The sequence below is a fragment of the Gopherus evgoodei genome, chromosome 2 (assembly GCF_007399415.2).
Source record: "Gopherus evgoodei ecotype Sinaloan lineage chromosome 2, rGopEvg1_v1.p, whole genome shotgun sequence".
Lineage (NCBI taxonomy): Eukaryota > Metazoa > Chordata > Testudines > Testudinidae > Gopherus > Gopherus evgoodei.
In genome coordinates, this window is record NC_044323.1 from 158092310 (window position 1) to 158113802 (window position 21493).

General features: G+C 45.8%; 1 protein-coding gene across 3 annotated transcripts in view; it reads right to left on the reverse strand.

Annotated features, from left to right (window-relative positions):
* Positions 1-6818: 6818 nt before the first annotated feature.
* Positions 6819-21493, reverse strand: part of PIWIL2 (piwi like RNA-mediated gene silencing 2) — a 45008-nt gene continuing 30333 nt past the window's right edge. For all 3 annotated transcript variants that reach the window (XM_030552090.1, XM_030552091.1, XM_030552092.1), the window contains 5 exons: positions 16622-16710; positions 15655-15760; positions 13165-13418; positions 12138-12245; positions 6819-9066 (listed from right to left, as the gene is read on the reverse strand). In XM_030552090.1, coding sequence (XP_030407950.1) covers positions 8910-9066; positions 12138-12245; positions 13165-13418; positions 15655-15760; positions 16622-16710 — 714 coding nt within the window. In that variant the 3' untranslated portion in view covers positions 6819-8909. The remainder of the gene's footprint in view (positions 9067-12137; positions 12246-13164; positions 13419-15654; positions 15761-16621; positions 16711-21493) is intronic.

The window sequence follows — 21493 nt, forward strand, 5'->3', positions numbered from 1 at the left end:
TATTCCAGTCCCAAGCATTTCTGCAGAATATGATCAACAGTTTGTGTGTGAGTGTGCATACGTGTGTGTGTCAGTGTCAAGAATTAGGAAGACAGCAAACTTCTTTTCACTTGTGTCCTAAACCAGGTTTGATGCAGAGTTGCAGTCGCTATCACTCTGAAAGTTTATGGGTGTGTCTGCACAGCCCGCGGTGGCGAGTGTCCAAGACCAGGTTGACAGGCTCAGGCTTATGCTATTGTGCTAATAATAGCTGCACAGAGATTGCGGTTCAGACTGGAGCCTGGGCTCCAAAGACTAGGGAGTGGGGTGGGCTTCAGAGCCTGAGCTGCAATTTAAAATTGCTGTTTACACATCTGTTTTGGCACAAAAGTGCAAGCCCCCCAAGTCTGTCAACCCAAGCTCAGAGGCGTGCTGCCATGGGCTGCTGCTGGCTGACTAGAAGTCCCTAAGAGGGCACCTTGTCATCCAGAGAACAGATTTGTGCCTGCACCAAAGATCTGATGTTCATGGAAGAGCGGCTGTGGGGCTGTTCTCTGGATTACTTCCCATGCACCTTTCCCCAAATGTATTTCATACCAGGGAACAGTTAGTAGCCTGAGCAAATCTCAGCCTTGAAAACCAAGCAATTGGAGAGTGCCAAAGCTTATCCAAAAATACAACTGTGGATTCATCAATCAGTCACTGCAAAAATATAACCAATCCCCAGAACTGAACGCAATGCTCACTGCGATTTGGATGTAATCATCTGTAGAGAATCAAGAGAGCACAAGGCAATGGCTCACACAGAGTGAAGGGATACCAACCTTGTCCTTTCTTCAGCCTAGTACTAATTTGTTCTTAACCAGGTTTTGGTGAAGGCGGCCAAAATCCACATGGGCTGAGGTGGGACTGGCAAATAAAACAGAGTAAAACCTGCTATCACTAGCACACTAGGAGAATATATGCGATAGAAGGTAAATTATTAACCAAGGGAAGAAAATAAAGTATGTAATGCATTCAGAAGTTCTCAAGACTGGAAGGGGGCAGAGAGAAAACATTGAATTCTTGCTTATGGTAGTCGATCCCAGGCTGTCCTGCAGCCTTCTACCTTTGACGAGAGCTGCAGTCTATCTGCTCAGCCCCTCCAAAGCCTCGTGGCAAGGACCCTCTTGCCTTTCGAGATAGGTTTTATTAGAAGCAGCGTTTAGACCTGGTGCCGCCAGCACTTGTGAGGAAGCACCATTTGTGACACCAGCAGCACTAACCTCACACCATGGCAGCCTGAGCCAACTACACCTTGGCTTTGGCTATGCCCACCACAGGACAGCTTGATATGATTTAATAGTTCAACAAAGGTTTCAAGACCTCTCATAGGTTTGCAATCTTGGTACTGGGACTGCCCTGTCTGCAGCACAGGTATCATTCCCCAACAAAGATGAGGCAGTCTGCAGATGGCACAGAAACACCAGATATGAGTCTCTCTTTCCCCATAAAACCCCCAAAGAGGCCAAACACCTTATCAACCCAGCCTCCTATTTCTCTTAGTGTATTAAAAATGATGACCCAAAAATTCAAGTTAGGCACCCAACTCCATAGATAAGCACCTAAATAAAGGTGGCCTAATTCCTCCAAGGCTGAGCATGCTAAGCTTCCATTTACATCAATAGGAATGGCAGGATCCCAGCACCTTCAGAAGTCAGGTCATTTATTCAGGGTGCCTAACTTTGGGGATTTAAGGTAGTGAAATGAAGCACCCAGAGTTCAAAAGTCAAGGGGAACAGAATCCCTAACTCTGGCCACTTTAAAACTGGGACTGGTGTTTTTCAGAGACTCTGGCAGATGTTCATATGTACGAGGCCAACAGCCCCCCCTGCAAAGAGAACCAGAGTCTGGCATCACCATTTCATTGCCTTAATTTTGACAGACAAACCCCACCCAGCCTTGTTTCTACATCACCTAGCTGGATTGTAAACTCTTCATCACAGGGGCCTTGACTTCATCTCTGTCTAAAGGACCTAGCATACCACTGGTGCTATACAACATAAAATAACGTCCCCAGGCTATGTCTTAGCATCTGGTGTAAGAGGAATTGCAGCAATGCAGGGAATGTTTTGTATTCCATCAAAGGAGAGAAGCCACTATTGCACAATAGCAGATGCAGCATTAGATGCACAAAAAGCACCCCTGCAGGCCTCAGGCAGCACCTTTAGAATGCAAAGGGGAAGCTCTATTTTGTTCCAACTCCCAGTCACCCGCAGATACTGTAATAACGGGTTGTTCAACCAAGGTCTTGGCGGTGCAGGGGAATTAAGAGTCCTTAGCTTGGGCTTCTGTCAGCACACCCCTATAGTGGGATAGATTCCCTGCACTTTGCCCTTTCTCCAGCACAGTAATGCTGGGTCTCAGTGGCAATCCGAAGCTGCCATCTGTTTCAACACTCAGCAGAACCAGCTAAAATTACCAATGAGTGAGATAGTCATAACCTCTCATTTAGGCCTCCTGATCACAATGGCCTTAGCATCTGCACATGGTTTCAGGTTGCATAGTAGCCTCTGTTTCCAATGTGGGAGGGGAAATAGAATCTCAACCTTTTGGATAAGACCATGTGTAGTGTCGGCTATATCCTTCATCAGGGGAGCCTCCCATATACTCGCAGAAGGATGGTCTTGATCCAGTCATTATTTCCCTTTCCTGCATCTTGCCAAGATCTCATTCATATTAGCAGTTTGGTTTTTTTTGCTTTGTTTTATAAGAGACACTCTCAGAAGGCTGGCTTGCTTTTAACAGACAGCTCTCATGTCACAAACAAGTTGGATCTAAAGGGTTGTCTACACAAACAAGCTATTCTGGAATAAGATAGGGTCTGAATTTAGAGCACTATGGCTATTTCAAAATAACTCACTCTGTAGACATTCTTATTCTGGAATAAGAGTCCCTTTTTTCAGGTTTATCTTAATCCATTTACAGTGGATCAAGCTAAATTGGAAAAAGGCACTCGTTCTGGAATAAGACTATCCACAAAGGGAGCTATTCCAGAATAGCAATTGCACTAACTGTCCCCACATAGACAAGCCCTAGGTCTAGCCTCTAGCTCATCTCTTTTGAAATGGGGCAGACAGTGCGTGCGAGAGAGAGGGAGATCTAATCCCAAACTCTGCCAAAGCTCCAGAAAGAAAGATCATAGAATTATAAATCCAGACTTATCCAGGAGAGTGGGGGAAGACTGATTAGAAAAGAATGTTCAATAGAACTGAAAAACCTCCCATATGAAAGTGAGAGCCCCACACTTCCTGCTCAGAATAGAACTTAACTGGAAATAGCAAATCACGACCCATTCAAGTTCAATAGCATTAAAACAAGTCACTCTACATTAGTCAAATTCCTGTTAAAACCAGTTTATCTTCAGAAGGGTGGCTCCAGTTCAAATCTAAACCACCTCAGCACCGACTAGTAGTAGTTACCATCCAACTGCAGTTCAGTGGCTGCCCAGTTCGTAGTTGAGAGGTGTCTACACCACAAAAAAACCCATGATAGTTGGCACTAAATTGCTCTCCTTGTTAGCAATCTGGATTGGAATGGGCCATGGAGACTAAATGCCTTTCCCCTCCAGAGATGGTTCTGTCAGGTCAGGGATCAGGGATTTTGGCAGGGTGGGGGTAAATAGGCAATGCCCAAGTGACCATCCACCAGAGGGGAGATACTGGTTTCCAGGGCACTTTTTGCGAGTTTGAAAATTTATTTATAGGGCAAATACATCTGTGTGGGAGCAACACAGTTAAGGGCATGTACACAGGATGAACAATGGCATAGACCAGACTTACTGATTTCTCCGTCCTGTCCCTTCTCTCAGATACATCACACTCATGCATTCTGCAGCATTTCTGAGCCCTCAGTGCGTTCATGCACAATACCTGGGAAGCAGTTTTGACCTTTTGGGCTTATACCCTGACAAGATCAAGTAACAGAGATAAGCCAAGCAGGAAAAACGGAGTGAATGTAGGTTTGTTTCCAGAGCTACTTTTCCATTACCATGGGGCTGAAAGCACACACTGTGGCCCCCCACCCCTCACAGGCTGCAAAGTAAAGGTGGGGCAGCGGGTAGCCTACACACAAAAGTGTCATATTTCCCATAAGTGCATCTACCAGCCAGCATGCAAACATTGCGACCAGCCAGCTTGCCTCTTAGTTTTAGTCCCCCCCAAAAAATCACAAGAGCCAACTCTGTAGAAAGCCAGCCACTAGCGTTATTTCAATTTGGCTACACAAAGCACAGAAGACCCTCTGCTGCAGGCTGGTATGGAGGGGTGAAGACTGGATAATTCCACGTCTTTCACATCAATTTTTATCAATCAAATCCTTTCTTTAGCCTCAGACTTTGAGGGGTATATAATCTCACCTTCAGCTAAGACCAGGGATTTACATGCCTGCACCCAGATTAGTGATTGGAGGAGGCAAAAAGATCCCTTAGGTCAAGAAATAAACTGAGTGAATGAATGAATCAAATCAAACTTGCTTGGGAGTAATTACATATCACACCACCCATCCCCATTTACCAGACTGTCAGGGCTTGTCTACATCACAAAGTTGCAGCGCTGGTGAGGGGGTTACAGCGCTGCAACTTAGGAGGTGTACACATCTGCAGGGCATCACCAGCGCTGCAACTCCGTTTGCAGCGCTGGCCGTACTCCCGTTTTGTCTCGGGTGTAGAGGATCCAGCGCTGGTGATCCAGCGCTGGTAAGCAAGTGTAGACACTTACCAGCGCTTTTCTTGACCTCCGTGGAATAAGCAGGTATCCCAGCATACCTGAGGAAGCCTCTGGTAATCAAGCAGGTCTCCTTCCCCGGTTTGTTCTCGCGTTCCCCGAACCCCCGAGCAAGCAGGTCTCCTTCCCTGCGGTTTGCAGGGGGGTTCGGGGAACGCGAGAGCAAACCACGGCGAAGCTGGTCTCCTTCCCCGGTTTGCTCTCGCGTTCTCCGAACCCCCGTGCAAGCAGGTCTCCTTCCCTGTGGTTTGCAGGGGGGTTCGGGGAACGCGAGAGCAAACCGCGGCGAAGCTGGTCTCCTTCCCCAGTTTGCTCTCGCGTTCCCCGAACCCCCCTTGAAGCCGCCCAACAGCGCTGCAGTGTGGCCACATCTAACACCACTTGCAGCGCTGGTTGCTGTAAGTGTGGCCACTCTGCAGCGCTGGCCCTATACAGCTGTACTAATACAGCTGTAACAACCAGCGCTGCAAAACTGTAGATGTAGACATACCCTCAGCTCCTCTTCCTGATTGTTATCAGCACACTGGTTACATTCTTCATTCAGATACCTGTTAAATCTGATGAATTTGTCTGTTTCTAAATACATGCCTGGTGAGAGCCTGCTTTAATACCCTGGGCTTCCCTCCAGTCTAGCAAACCACCTCTCTAATGGGAGATTTGGGGCATTTCATTAGAGTTCTCACCACTTAGAATTGGAACAGCCCAATGCAAAAAACATTTTCAACACAGTAAAGAAACGATGTTTAATAGAGCTCTGTTATAATTGTACTGTGTTGAACAGAACTACACATTTACACAAAAGTTTTTCAACCATTCAGTATTAAAACTGAGAAGAGAGGCTACAAAACCAGGAATAGATACAAGATTCTTTAATCTATCCCCTGCCTTGAGAGGAGCCATTCAATTGCACAGATGCAGAAACTTTGCAAAATGCAACTTCAAAATGAATTCTGATCATTTCACGGAGAAATCTTCAAGCCAAGAGTGTCAGTTCTAGATCAGCATCTCAACATATTCATAGACAGTTTTAAAATCTTAGGTTTTTTTAGCCTCATCCCCTTACATAAATGTATCATCATGTTTTTATTTGTGAGCTTTTCAACTATTCATGCAACATCCTCAGGAAAGCTGCTTACACGGGAACTGGAAAATTTTGGTACTTGAAACAGCTATCCCAGCTTTAAGAGAAAGAATTAAAAAATATTTTTCTTACAGTAACCAGCAACTTTTAAGCACATAGCTGCAAAAACAAATAAAATGTAGGATTCTGCTCTTTAAAGTATTAGATTAAAAAAAGGAAAATGAAGTAGAAATGCAAAAGCATCAAATAAATTCCAGGGTGTTGCAAGGGATTTTCTGGACACAGATCAGGGAATATTTTGTCTTTGGTTTCATACAAGGACCAATATTTGTAAAGCACCAAAAAAAAAAACAAAAAAACCACACACTGAAAGCTACATTCAAAAAACAAAAAATGCTATTGGAAGACACCATCAGATTTTTGAAGTACACCCAGTGCTTTGGTTTCGAAATTAGGAAAAGGGCAAATATTCAATACTATTGCATAGGCAAGGTTTTCATTCCAGAAAGTCATTTTTTGGAACATGGACTGTTTGTTTGAAACTGTTTACCAGAAAGATCAGTAACAGTTCCAGAAAAGCTTCCGGGTCACTAATCCAACAGCTCGTAATGTACTACTATTACTGAGGCATGGACTGTGGCCAACTCAATGATCTAGTTAAAGGTATATTTTGGAAGTCTTACTTCATGGACCATAATGGATCAGTTCACAAACTCAGCACCTTTTAAACACACAAAACCTAGTTTTCCAGTAAATCAACATTTCCTTTGGTGACGTTAGTCATCTGTGTTTAGGTTTCTGGCTTTCTGAACTCATCAGCTGACAACGTCAAAGGAACTTTTCCCCAGACTGCTGTGTAAATCCTGGGTGTCAGCTGACCAATATGGTTTCATACATTTCAGGAGTTTTCTGGCCTACTGTAATCTGTTGTGGTAAACTAGAGACTACACAGAATAGGTGTAAAAACCTTGGCAGAGAGGCAGAGAAAAAGGGAATGAACATACAACAAATGCAGTTTTTATTTAGTTACTTTCATGCTCTCTAACCCAAAGCACAGAGAAAGATAGAATAATACACACAGAAACCTTGATTATTCATGAAGCTACAGGAGCAAAAGGTGGCACCTGATGGAAGGCAGGTGGCTGGTACAGTGGGCTAATATACTGTGGCTTTCCACTTCTGAAAGCTAAGGAGCTAAAATGGCTTAAGTCACAAGTGGAACTAGTATGGTGGCTCAACCTAGTTCCCAGGCATCTCTCATGCCATTGCAGCAGCACTTCTGGTCTGCTAGTCAATCGAAGTGCTGGAGCAGCAAGGCAATCCCAGGACTGGAGCAACAGGGAGAACTTCCTGAAATTCCAGTTTGCACAAGCAGCAGATCATCAGAACAGTTCACCAGGTTGGCATGGTGACAATGTACACCTACATCACATCATCACTCAGTCTCACACTCTTTAATGGAGCTGGAGATAATCCCAGCAGTCACTGGAAGTGTAAGGTGGGTGTGACTGCCCCATGCACACCACTTCTTGTGCCTCAGGACATCCTATTAGCCCATGTGGGAGTGAGGAAGGAGGGAACTCCAGAAAAGCAGCAGATAACCCTCCCCCTGCCAAGTTTGACAATGTCTTTAGTGTTTTCCTTGGGCTCTGAATCAATGCAGCTCTCCTACTGCAACCCCCTCTAGGGTAGGAGTGCAGAAACAGGGATTCATGGGAAAGATGCCTTTCACCACACTGATGCAGTTTCTGCACTATGCTTAGCCTTAGCCTGCACTACAGAACTCTTTCTCTAGCACTGAAATGCAACAAAATCATCCCAAATGTAAACAGGACCTCTGTGTGAAGATCTAGCTTTCTCCACCACCCAACACCTGCTGTTTGGCTGAGATTTAAGCTCCTAGAGGATGCATTTACAGTACAAGTACCGAGACATCTCTTAAAAAGTAGGAAATAAAATAAAATAAAAATAAAAGGCAGTGCTATGTTTCTTCTGACCAATGTATCCAGCCACCAGGATCAAAAATACCTGGCTGTCTCCTTAGGGCTTGTCTACACTACTGCTTAAGTCGCTGTAACTTACATCACTCAGGGGTGTGAAAAAGCCACCCCTCTAAGCTACACACAATATGTGGACTTAAGCACTGCCCACACCAGCCCTAAGTCGGTGGGAGACACTTTTCCACCGACATAGCTCCTTCCTCTCATGGAGATGGAGTAATTATGCTGATGGGAGAGCACTCTTCCATCAGCACAGTGCATCTTCACCAGACGTGCTACAGCAGCGCAGCTGCATCAATGCAGCGTGGTAGTGTAGACTAGCCCTTAGCATGTCACCTGCATATGCTGAAGAAGCAAGCGAGCTCAAACTCTCCCTCACAATGGAACCCTGCACTCTCATTTCCTTGGGCAACCAGCTGACCGGGAACAGATTTAATTGTCTGCAAACTGAACGCTAGCCTTTGAAACAAGATTTATCCGTTCCCGTTGCATCTTCACCTCCCTTTGCAAATGGCTGTTACCAGGAACCCACTCTTAAATGGGTACTGTTAAGTATCTTTAACCTTAGGTCAACACTCCAGTAAAGCTAGCCCTACCTCTGCTCCTTTCCTATGACCAGGAACGCCCTGATCACATCCCTCCCTTGGTGTACGAAATTAACACCATTTACTTCTGTGTTGTTGAGCCAGCCTCAATGCCATTAGCCCAGCAGTGGGGAGGTGGGATTAAAATGCTTCTGCAGAGGTAGCATACTGCTTTTGTTTTCATACGCAGAAGAGCAGAGCAACAGAAGTCAAGCAGCAGAATACCCCACTGGATTATTGCATTGATTTTAAAGGAGGTTATGTTTCTGGGTCTAATGTTCAAGTGTCCTTTAAGTAACCAAGTAAAAAGAAATGCCGAATATATATATTTATAAAAACAAACTTAGAAGAGAGTCTCCTTTTATATGGCTGTCAGAAGCACTGGTGTGCAGTGTCCCTCAGAAGGTGACCACAGAGCAATGAAAGCTCCATCCAAGAGGCTCCCTTCTCCATCTGCTGTTTGAGGAGCTAGAGTCTCCCCTTCACCTCCCAGCTTTCCAGGCTACAGGAAAAAGAGTCTCTCACACAGCTGAATAGCTGGCTCATGGTGCAGAAACTGTCCTGCGAGAAAGGCCAGCTTGTGAGCATATTTGCAGGGGGCTGGAACTCTGATAGTGCCTGGCCAGTTCCAGTACATGTGGCAAAGCTTGAAAGTCAACCTAGAAACAACAAGAGGAAAGAAGATTCCATTAGAATTCATACCTCCCTACTTTGGACACTGTATGTCTAACCCACAGGGAACACCATGTGTTTGTGGAGGGCTGTCCTTTCCATGTCACTGGATAGGAGCTCTTTAAGGACCAAACCCTTCTCTCGCTGAATTGTCATACTAGGGCAAACCGTTAACCTAGCTCTGACAGCAGCCCGTGCAACATATTTTGGACACTAGGAATCTCCAAAGGTATTATATCAGCTTTATTAACAGTATATTTATCTTTAGGAACTTGGGATTGTCTTCTGGCTCCATGGGGAGTTACAAGGAGCTTCCTGCAGGAATTAAAATAACTAACTGGGAGGTGATACATCCATGCAAATCCCTAGGCAGGTATACAAGTCAGGAGAGTCCTCCTGCCTTGAGGGAAGTTGCACATACCTGTTTGAGCTGGTTAAAAGGAGGCTACCAAACAAAGAACTCAGCTGTATAAAGTGATCACCCTCACATAAGGGAGAGGTCACTCTCACTCAATCCAAGAACTGACACAGTTATAACCCAGGGACCCCCTGATGCCACCTGATAGAGAGCATAGGGGGTGCATAGGGTTGTACAGGGGTCCCCTGGATCAGACATCTGCATATTAGTTCACCAACAGGGGCATGTGAGGCCTCTACTGAAAGCCATGAAAAATGTACATACAGATAATATTTAAGGAGTTATGTATCTACACTGAAAATATGCTCTTAGAGTTCAGGCATGTCACCAGGAGGTGACCGAATGGAGATGCTCCTTTCAGGAAGGACGTAAATGACACCTACCTCCCTGCCTGTCCATTTGTGTACTGTATGCCTTACACTGTGTGCCTATGTGCATACTTAGCCAGGGATGAATTGAGAGATTATAAAATCTACAGGAACACACACAGGGGAGTGTCCTGTTCATGAATTATAACAAATGATTGATCTGGTATATCTTGGAGTGCAAAGAGACACTTAATCCTTCACTTCAGAGGCACACTGACAGCATGCATGTCTTACAACAAAAAGGTCATGTCCTGCCTACAGGGATTTTGGGTGAGCAATACTCTTACGTCTAATAAAATATCGTGCTAATTAAACCTAGGCTCTAGAATGCGTGCTATGATTTTATTTTATAATGGAGCTGTTTCCAATACTTCTAGTTGCTACTACTTGATTTTCTGTACTTTGTTAAATAAACTTATACTTGATTTCACTACAAACATATTTAAGTGTTGCATGTTAACTGAAGTGGTGAGTAGAGGTGAAAATGAGGTGCACTGTTTCTTTGGAAGCAGTGGATTGGTGAATACCATGAGTCTTAATGGAGCAGAGATTGGACACTCAATGGAGAAACTTGGAGGGCTTAATGGTTGGAATGTGCCTAACACTGGTCTGCAGAGGCACAGTGGAGCCTGCGTAGGTTGAGAGAGGAGGGCTTGTTTTGTCGGTGGTCAGTGGAGCTGGGAACTGACCCCCAACAGGCACAGACAAGGCTTACTCATGCTAAGGGCAGGTGGTAGCAAGGTGTCCCACAGTCCTGGATATCCCCAGAAAGTGTCACAACAACCTTGTGACTAACAGGGACAGACACTGAGGACAGGGTTCTAAGGACTCTGTTCTTAACAGGGTCTCCACGTAGAAGGTGGACAACTATCTGGTATGCTGAGACCTATGCATTAAGGTATGTTTTCTCTGTAATGCTTCTGTTCAGAACAAATAATACTTTGCTTTATGAAGTCTGGTTGGTCACTGGATAACCCTGCCATTACCCAAGAAAAAAGAAGAACAGCAGGTACTGAACTCAAGTCAGATTTGACAACATTATCATAGTGAACTGCAACTTAAATGCTCAGACTGGAGGAGAGGAGTCAAAGGACTGTGCCCCAAGAGAGGTGATGGCTACAAGCCTGAGACCCTTGAAGAGGCAACAAAGGGGATCAGAGGTGCAGTTACCTCAGGAAGTGTGACAGCCAGCACCAGGTACTTCAGAGAAAGGTGCAAAAATCCCTAGTGGACAATTATGGAATAATCTACCCACAGGAAAAGTATGTTCCTGGTCCTCTTGAAAAAAGCAATGACCTACTTAATACAAACTGTACATACACTCAGTATCCATAGATTTCTAACCATTTTTTGAATCCTGCTCAATTATATATTGTCATTGGCAGTCACTTCCACAGGCTAATTATACATTGTTTAAAGTAGAGTTTCTTTTTATCTGATTTACATTTATTGCTTTTTTCAATTTCATCAATTCTCTCCCTGTTTTTGTACAATGAAGAAGGATAAACAGGGAAATCCAATGTGCCTTCTCTGTACCATTCATTTTTGAGTCGTTAGCATTTGAGCCAATGAACTAAGGCACGACTGGAAGTAATTTCACCTCATTCTTTGTAAAGGTACATGTTGGTCTCTAGCTAACTTCCAGGTGGAAATTGTTTTGCAACAACAGGCCTTGGGGAAAGTTCCAGCTTTGCTGCTGTGTATTGCAAGAGTATTTCTCAATATTAAGTCCTGTTGGAGAACAAGAAATGGCCAAACCAATCAGAGTTTGACATCATCATTGCTGGACTTTTGGCCATGATTCCCCCCCCACGCCCCTTCAATAAATTCAGAAATATCTCAACCTAGTATTTCCCTGAAAAAGAAAAATGGGAAATAATATGCAAAGATGCCCAACTCGCAAGTGATCCCACCTCACCTAGTAGGACAAATTTTGCAAATAAACTCAGAGTCTATTTCCAAAATGAAGATGTGCCATGCTGGATCAGACCACTGCACCAGTAAGTCCAAGACACTGACTCTCGCAGCAGTAGATAGCCAGCATTTCAGGGGGTGGGGAGCAGCTGCTAAATGCACCTCTGCAATCACATCAGAAGGCACAAGGAAGTAACTTCCACTTCTCTTTAGGGCAGGATTTGGACAACAACATCACAAAACATTCAAGACCAGAGTTACATGTCATCAGCGCCACCTCCAGCTACTCAGCCTCTCTGCTGTGCAACTTTGTAGGGAGGGGGTGTTTGAGGAAAACCCCTCTACTCACTGCTCTCACCTTTGCATGTGGTCAGGACTGAGGTTGGCTGTGTTAAGCACACAGATATAGTGAGTCGGGATGCCGCAACCCTGTCGGACGCGATGAGACAACAAGTAAAAATCCACCCTGAGAAGGATAAAGAGAAACACTTTAAAGAGTCAAGTTGTCCACCTGTAAACAAGAGAAAAGCCTGTGGCAGTTCCTTAGGTAGGTCTGTTAAAGGGGGTTTACATCTGAAGTTGAGTTTGCTTTATCAAGATTTCATTCTAAGTTGAAATCACAGCATGCTGTCATTGCCTACTCCCTCAGTGTATCCTCCCCAGGGGTACACTAGCATCTAGACATCAAGGATACAGCTGCAGTGCCTAAGAGCTGAATATGTAAGCGGGCCCTTCGTTCCCAAAGCACTTTAGTCTATATTCATGCAGCACATTCTGTGATGGAGAGCAATCAGTACCGTGGGGAAGTGGATGGGAAATTTTGAGCAAGGACAGAGCAAAACCTTATAAATGCTTGGGGTATGTTTTATGCAGTGTTGTAACTGCGTTGGTCCCAGAATATGAGACACACAAGGTGGGTGGTATAATATCTTATTGGACCAATTTCTGCTGGAGAGAGAAAAAAACTTTTGAGCTTACACAGAGCTATTATTCAGGGGTATGTTTAACATACACAGAGAACAGATGGGACCCTCTTTGCAAGGTCTAATGAGAAAGTGCTCCAGAGTAAATGGCATTGTTACATAAGGTATCCTACTGAGGCAGGTAAACTAAGGGCTGAATTGAACTTCTGGGATCTAGAAAGTCTAGGTACCAAATTCGTTAAGACTATCCCCTCTGGCTATAATTGGCAGCTTCCTGCTATAAGCCAGTGCTGAGCCATATTCAACTCTTTGCTCTGGAATTGAAATATGCACTAGATTTCCACAAGCCAGTAATGCAATGCAACTTGACTCTCCACTTTTATTGGCAGTTACAGAATGGTGATGGGGGGAATATATGGATGCTGGCAGAGAACAGACTTTTGTGGGTTGCCTGCCACTCACCAATCCCTGCTGGTGACAGTGTGGTCAATTACAATCCCTGGAGTGGGGGCTACAAAGTGCTCAGTGGACGCAGAGTAGAGATTGGTGCCGATTTTCTTCTGGACCACAAAGACCACCATCTTGGGCTGGTAGTTCTCAAAGGCTTTAAAGCATTGCTGGAGCTGTGGGATCTCGTAGCTGACCACTGTGTTCAGCTGGGTGTCTGACACTCCATCTCTATAAATTGCTATCTTCTCAGGCAGACAGTGGTTCACCTGAATAAGAAACAAGACAAGACAAAGAATGGAAGCTCCTTTGCTGGAGGCTTTCCAAAGGAGACTGGATAGCCATTATGTTGGATGGTTTAGAAACAACAAATCCTGCCTCTTGGCAGGGGGTTAGACTAGATGATCCTCATGGTCCCTTCAAACCCTATCATTCTAAGAATGGTCTAGGGTAACATGGGTGAATTTGATGTCTTAGTGCAGCTTCATGCTGTGAAGGAGACCAAATTATATTTGGAGATTATGGCCTGAGAATCCACAAATATAAGATCAAGTACCATTCTTGATCTGTAACAGAGTACCCACTGACATCAAAGGGCAGTTTGCAAAGTTGAGTGTAGGACATGGACCTTTTAGTTAAAAAGTCACTGCTGTATGCAGCATCACATGGTGGGAAAGAGGTCAGTAACTGTGAACCTAAATTGCTTGAAAAATCTGACTCGATGTGTTATCATGAGCATTAAGAGTTAACACCTAATTTTGAAGAAGCATTTTTCAGGCTGAGACAGTACTGCATCAGTTTTGATTTGGAAGGTTATAACCCCAACCACATGGGCTAGAAACTTATTCTTTCCTTGAAGTGAAAGCTCGCATTCTGTGAAACAGATTGGGCCACAAAGACTACACAAATACACTGACACTTCTGGCTTTGACCACTGATCTTTTTACTTTGGGTTTAAATGCAGTCAGTCTGTTTTTGGACACAAATAATGCCAACTTAACTGCTGCCCTGGAAGATGCTGGTTCATCGACTCCCATGTGGAATAAGTTTGCTGGGTCTCAGTCCAGGCCCAAGTGGACAAGTATCCACATTCGAAAAACCACCATCACAATCAGCACCTTTCTGGACAGCCTCATCAAAAAGGCTAAGGACTGAATGGGCCATGGAAACTGAATCCCCCTTCTCATTCCAGAGCACCATTAAGGCATATTCACAGGACAGTATTTGGAAAAGCTTGCCCTACCACGGCTCATGAAGGACCTGTCCTGCAAGTAGACTTCAGTTTCCAGAGTTGTTAATTTGGCGCCTTCCACAAGAAGCACTCAAGAGATAAAAACCTACCATATCTAATTTACATGTTTATAAATAGGACTGACTGCCTTTTAAAGGAGTGCCTTTGCAACTGAAAACCCTAAAGCAGACCTAACCGTGTGTCTGGGAGCATGGCTTTATTTGCGGACACCCAGTGAAGATTAAAGCATATACACGACCCGCTGAAGTGGTGAAATAATCAAGAAACTACATCATGGTCCTTACACTTTCATACAGAATGTACCATTCCTTTCTTTGCATCGAGGAGATTTATGGTGAGATAAAAGGGCTGAGGTCATTCAGAGACAGGAGAATATAACTGCTTAAGATAGGTAGCGGTATTGAAAGTGAGAAGAGTCATTCAGCAATAGCCACAGTTGTGAGTTAGGCCTGATCGAGGTAATTAAGCAAGTCCCTGAGATAAGGAAGGAAGATTAAGCATGCCATGCCAAACAAGGGGCCATTTTAATTTTTAAATTCAAAGTGAGCTCTGCAAAGTCTTTTACTCACTTGCTTAACTTTTAATTTGTTCTACTTTTCGTTTAGAAAGCCCAGTTTAGTATCTTCCACTGATACTACATATGGTAGTTTTTCAGTCGAGATGAACTCCAGGCTGTGTTGGGAATGTTGACACTCATGAACACATGGAGTGACTAACCCAGTTACTCATGTACTGAAGCACGGTGAATAGGTGGATGCTACTTATTGGGTAAGATCCAGTTTATGGTGGTCTCTTGGGACAGCAATCCAGTATGTAGAAATTAGCAGACTGAGTCAGGCCTAAATCCATCTAATCCAGTATTCTGTCTCCAACAGTGGCCAGCACCAGATGTTTTAGAAAAAGGTGCAAGATGCACATTCATATATGGGACAAATCTGTCCCTCACACTGGTCTCTAATAGTTAGAGATTGGCTTAAGTCCTGAAGCATGAGGTTTCATATTCCTTTCAAATTTTTTGTCATTAAATATAACAACTCTGTATATTCTTGATATCCATAGAACTATCCCATCTCTTTTTATATCAATAAATGGTACTCCCAACTCTTCACCCTAGGATACTGAATAGAGATGGTGCCTGCATTCCTGAGTACAGAAAAGGAGATGCATGTTTCAGGCTAGGCACACTTTTCTCTTTGCAGTTCTATCCATTTCTTGTAGTGGTCAGCGAAGAGTCACCTACTATGTTTCCTCACCTCATAGAACTTCTGTAAGGCCCCGACCAGACAAAGCTTCAAACTGTCTGCAATTTCCTGATGAGGCATCTGGAACACAACCCTAGAATACCACTTTGAGAGAGTACTCGTGGCAGAAAGAAAAAGATAAATATTACCTACAGGACTCTTGTGAGTCTAAGCCCAAAACAGTTCTACAATTCAAAACAAATTCAGCTCCAGCTTTGCATATATCTTTTCTCAGACTGTTTCTGAAAGGATTCAGGTGCACGGCAATAGGGGCAGCACATGATCAGAGATAATGCCAGGTGGTCCTTGGCATTTGGAATTGGTGACTGCAAACAAACAAGTTATTAAACACTGTTGAAAAGGACAATCAAGGTTAAGTCAATATCTCATCTTCTTTAGTAAGGGCAAGGCAGTGCCATAAAGCGACTTTATTAATAAAGAAAAGAGTTTCGCTTCCAGCCACGTGATGTAACTTTTCCACCAAAAATGCAACTGCCTAGCAGCGCAAGTGTAGGGAAACACTCAAGATCTGAAGACTTTTCATCTGTGTATGACAATATGCAGTTTCATCACAGACACCACTTTTTCCTCCAGCAAGGGACTGTCAAAAGCCTGGAAGAGTAAGATAAACTTCCCAGAGAGTCTCCCAGTTTGCTATTGGCCAGGTCTTATTGTGTGTTTGTTTGACCAACACTTCAGAAAGCAGTGGGGAATACACAAGGAGAAAACTGATCAAAACAGCAACTCCCTACTTGAGAACTATGCAGGACCTTCACTGTGACAGAGTAATCTGGAATGCTCCATTAAAAAAACAGATCCATCAGTCTCCCTCTGTAGTCCATGGCATGTGTCACATTCCCTGAAAACACTGGCTGGAGTGTGAAGCGCACACATCAGCCAAACACTGAACTGCTTAGAGGTCCATGTTTACAGGCATGTAAAAAGAGGTAGAACATACTCTAATTTAGAAACAACTTACTGATTGGTGCTTGCAATGAAGCCAACCACAGAGCGCATTCCCATGCTGGGATCATGGTACACATCCATGCCAATCACCATCAGCTGTTTCTGGAAAGGAGAAAGGAAACCCAGTGCATTGGGGAACTGTGAGTCAGAGGCATAACTCACCATTTCACTGGAAACTACATCTGAACACTTTCTAAAGAGCAAAAAAGCAGAGCTGAATTAAATGCCAAGAGGGAGTTCCACCCTCAGGTTTGATGCCTGTAGTGGTCATAAAATCCCTGGAATTAATCAAAAGTACTAGTTACCACCAAAGAGCTAACCAGATAGTTCATTTTATCTATCCTTCATCGGTACTGTGGTATACAACATTCCCCCCAATAAAGTAGGGAAGTGCTATTATCCCCATTGTACAGACAGGTAATGGAGGCACAGAGAGAGTAAGTGTGCAGGGAAGAGGTCTGTAGGAGAGCTGGTAATCAAACCCAGGCCTTCTGAGTCTAAGGGTATGTCTACACTTACGCTTTTGCAGCGCTGGTAGTTACAGCTGTGTTAGAACAGCTGTATAGGGCCAGCGCTGCAGAGTGGCCACATTTAACAGTACTTGCAGCGCTGTTGGGAGTGGTGCATTGTGGGTAGTTATCCCACAGAGCACCTCGTCCCATTTCGGCGCTGTGGCTTGTGGGAAGGGGAAGGAAGTGTGATTGTCTTTCCGCTTCCTGTTCCAATGCCCCGTGGTGCTTTGGTACACATTCCGAGCAGTGTGGCAGCATTGTGATTCTGCAGCGCTTTTTCTGCGATTTTTGTTATAAATGGATCCTGAGCAGCTGACGACCTTATTGATGAACGTTGCCAGCACATCGCGCTTGGCAGTGGAGCTATTCCTTCAGCTGCAAAATGAGAGTGAGAGTGACAGTGAGAGTGAGGAGTCAGACGATGATATTGAACCGCCTCACTGTGAAGACAGTAAATTGCTTGTAGCAGTAACAGACGTGCTCAGCTCCGTGGACCGGCGCGTTTGGGCTCGGGAAACCAGCACTCAGTGGTGGGATCAAATCGTCCTGCAATCCTGGGATGACGAGCAGTGGCTGCAGAACTTTCGGATGAGAAAAGCCACTTTCATGGCACTGTGTGCTGAGCTCGCCCCTACCCTGCGGCGCAGGGACACGAGATTGAGAGCTGCCCTGCCAGTGGAGAAGAGGGTGGCTATTGCAATCTGGAAGCTGGCAACTCCAGACTGCTTCAGATCGGTGGCGAACCAGTTTGGAGTGGGAAAGTCCACCGTTGGAATGGTGCTGATGCAAGTTTGCACAGCCATGAATCGCACCCTGCTAAGAAGAACCGTGACTCTTGGGAACGTGCAGGACATTGTGGATGGCTTTGCAGAAATGGGGTTCCCTAACTGCGGAGGGGCAATAGATGGTACGCATATTCCTATTCTGTCACCACCCCACCTGGCATCAGAGTACGTTAATCGCAAGGGGTATTTCTCCGTGGTTCTGCAAGCGCTTGTGGATCACCGTGGGCGTTTCACTGACATTTACTCAGGATGGCCTGGAAAGGTGCACGATGCACGCATATTTCGGAACAGTGCCCTGTTCAGGAGGCTGAGGGCCGGGACTTTTTTCCCAGACCGCAAGATCACAGTAGGGGACGTCGAAATGCCCACTGTGATCCTTGGAGACTCCGCTTACCCCTTAATGCCATGGCTCATGAAACCGTATACAGGGAAGCTTGACAGGAGCAAGGACCGGTTCAACTACAGGCTGAGCCGGCGCAGAATGACTGTGGAGTGTGCTTTTGGCCGTTTGAAAGCTCGCTGGCGCTGTCTTTATGGGAAGCTAGATTTGGTGGAAAGCAGCATCACCGCTGTTATATCCGCGTGCTGTACCCTCCATATTTGTGAAGGGAAGGGTGAAAGATTCAGTGAGGAATGGACCTCCGAGGTTCGACGCCTGGAGGATGAGTTTGCTCAGCCAGAGAGCAGGGCTAATAGGGAGGCCCAGGAAAGGGCTTCAAGGATTAGGGATGCTTTAAGGGAGCAATTTGATGCTGAGAGCCAGCAGTAATGTTTGATGCATTTGATGTGCTTTGCTTTACCTTGGTGTGTAATATTTACCACTTCCAGCAACAATAAAACGTAGTGAAATAGAAAAAAAAAAACTTTATTCAACATACAGTACATAACAGGCAAGGGTGTAGAGGTGGTGGACTGTACATTTACAGGTTTTAATATGTCCTATTTTGATCAATATTCACTGTCTGCTGCACTTCAGGATTACTATGCTGCAGAATAATGGGGGTGGAGTGAACAGGGTAAGAATTATAGTTATCAGGGCTGGCAGGTGATCTTACAGGTGTTGGGGCAGCTGGGGATAATACGGAACTGGCTGCTGGAGAAAGTTGTTTTGTGGAAATACTGGGGAAAAAGGAAGAAGGCTTTGGGAGGGCTGTGGGTTACAAAGGTACATATTTGTCTGCATGGCTACGAGAGACTCGAAAGACTCAGTTTGGCGAGCCAGGAGGCTTATCATCTGCTTTGTGTTTTTTTTGGCAGACAATTCCTTTCTCATGCTTTCTGTTTGCCTCCATTCATGTACACTGCTTCTCCATTCATAGGTCTTCTCTCTCCATTCCTCTGTCTTCCTACTTTCTCTGTTGTAGTGGCTCGTAACAGATTTTATCAATTCCTCTTTTGATTTTCTAGGATTCCGTCTCAAGTTCTGCAACCTACGTGAGGCCGGTGATCCGGCTGCAGCAGTCAAGGTCACTAGAAAAAAGAGAGATAGAAACATGTAATACACAGAGGCTACATTGTTTATTATCACTTGGTGAAGGACTTTTTAGACTTTTGGTAGCATCCTTCTCACATACCTCACATAACACAGAGAGGGCAGGCAAGCTAAGTCATGGCGAGCAATGGGGTGAGTGGTTTTGCCCCGATTTCCCCTTGGGAGTGGGAATTGACCAGTGGGTCACTGGGGTTTATCAGCAATGGGTACAGGAGGTAGCTGGTGTCCTGAAGAGGGGACAGTAGTGAATAGGAAGGTGGTGAGCTAGCTGCTTGGGGGGAGGGAGGGGGGTTCTTTGGTCCGCGTTCACGCCGTCCTGCTGGTGACGGGGGGGGGGGAGGGAGAAACGCGGGGCTGGATGCCTGCTTGGAAGGGGTGTGGGGAACACAAGAGCACACCGCGGGGCTGGATGCCTGCTTGGAAGGGGTGTAGGGAACACGGGAGCACACCGCGGGGCTGGATGCCTGCTTGGAGGGGGGGACGGGGAACACGAGAGCACACCACGGGGCTGGATGCCTGCTTGGAAGGGGTGTGGGGAACACGGGAGCACACCGCGGGGCTGGATGCCTGCTTGGAAGGGGGGGTGGGGAACACGGGAGCACACCGCGGGGCTGCCTACGTGCTGGGAGGGGGGGGTTAAAAACAGAGCGCCATGGGCTGGGGAAACGCGAACCTGGCGCTCTGCACTCAATTATCCCTAAACTCTCCACAGGGTTTCCTACTGCCAGACATATCATTGCTGCGTGTTACCTGGGAAGAGAGGGAGGGTCTTCTACAGGAATGTGGATACCGACCCTGGCCCCTATGCAGCTTGCCTGTGTGCAGCCATGGTCCCCCCACCCCTCGCTGCACAGTGGATCGGACGAGTTAGCCTGACCGGGACAGGGACCACGGTGGCTCTCCCGATCAATTTGAGAAAGCAAATTGCAAACGCTCTTGCAGCAACATTTCAAGAGATTACCGAGGCAGATTACAGAGACGTGATAGAGCAAATCAATGGGCTATTCCACGTTTAGGCATGCATGCAGGGAGCCATAACCAAAATCCTCCTCTCCCAAAACATAGAAATCTACTTACCGCGATCACGATCCTCAGCTTCCTTCTCAACATCAACTTCCAGCTGCTGCGACTGACTAGCCTCCTCCGGGCTTGAGAAGAGCTCCTGGCTGCATGTGTCCTGGGACTCCGGGGTGTCTCCCTCCACGCCAGTAGCCTCACTGTCTCCGTCCTCTACAAACTCCCCCACTTCTCCCTGCTCTGAACTCTCCATCGTGCTCCTAGGATTTGCAGTCGGGTCACACCCAAGTATGGCATCCAGCTCCAGTAAAATCGGCAGGTTGTGGGGGCAGCTCCTGAGCGGCGATTTCCCTCACGGGCATTGCAGTAAGCACTCCTCAGCTCTTTAATTTTTACCCTGCACTGCAACGCGTCACGTTCATGGCCCCTTCTCATCAAGGACTGCGATATCTGCCCATACGTATCATAATTTCTCCTTCTGGAGCGCAGCTGTGTTTGCACAGCCTCCTCTCCCCAAACACTAATGAGGTCCTGCAGCTCTGCATTGGTCCATGCTGGGGCTCGTTTGGTGCGTGGAGGCATGGTCGCTGAGTGATTGATAGATTAATTGCACTCCACACCTGGCTGAGCAAACAGGAAGGTGATTTTTAAAATTCCCGGGGCATTTAAAGGAGGGGTCAGGTGAGCCCAGGGCAGTGGAGTTTGCTTGATTACCAGAGAGGCTTCTTCAGGTATGCTGGGATACCTGCTTATGCCACGGAGGTCAACAAAAACGCTGGTGAGTGTCTACACCTGATGACCAGCACTGGTGATCCAGCGCTGGATCCTCTACACCCGAGGCTCGACCGGGTGTATGGCCAGCGCTGCAAACAGGGAGTTGCAGCGCTGGCCGTGCTGTGCAAGTATGTACACATCCTAAGTTGCAGCGCTGTAACCCCCTCACCAGCGCTGCAACTCTGTAGTGTAGACAAGGCCTCAGGCTAGTATGCTGATAGCCTGTAAGAGAGACAGATTAAGGGTAAGAGTACATTCCCCTGTGAAAGAGGAAAGAAGGGGGATACATTTCAGAGATGTTGAAT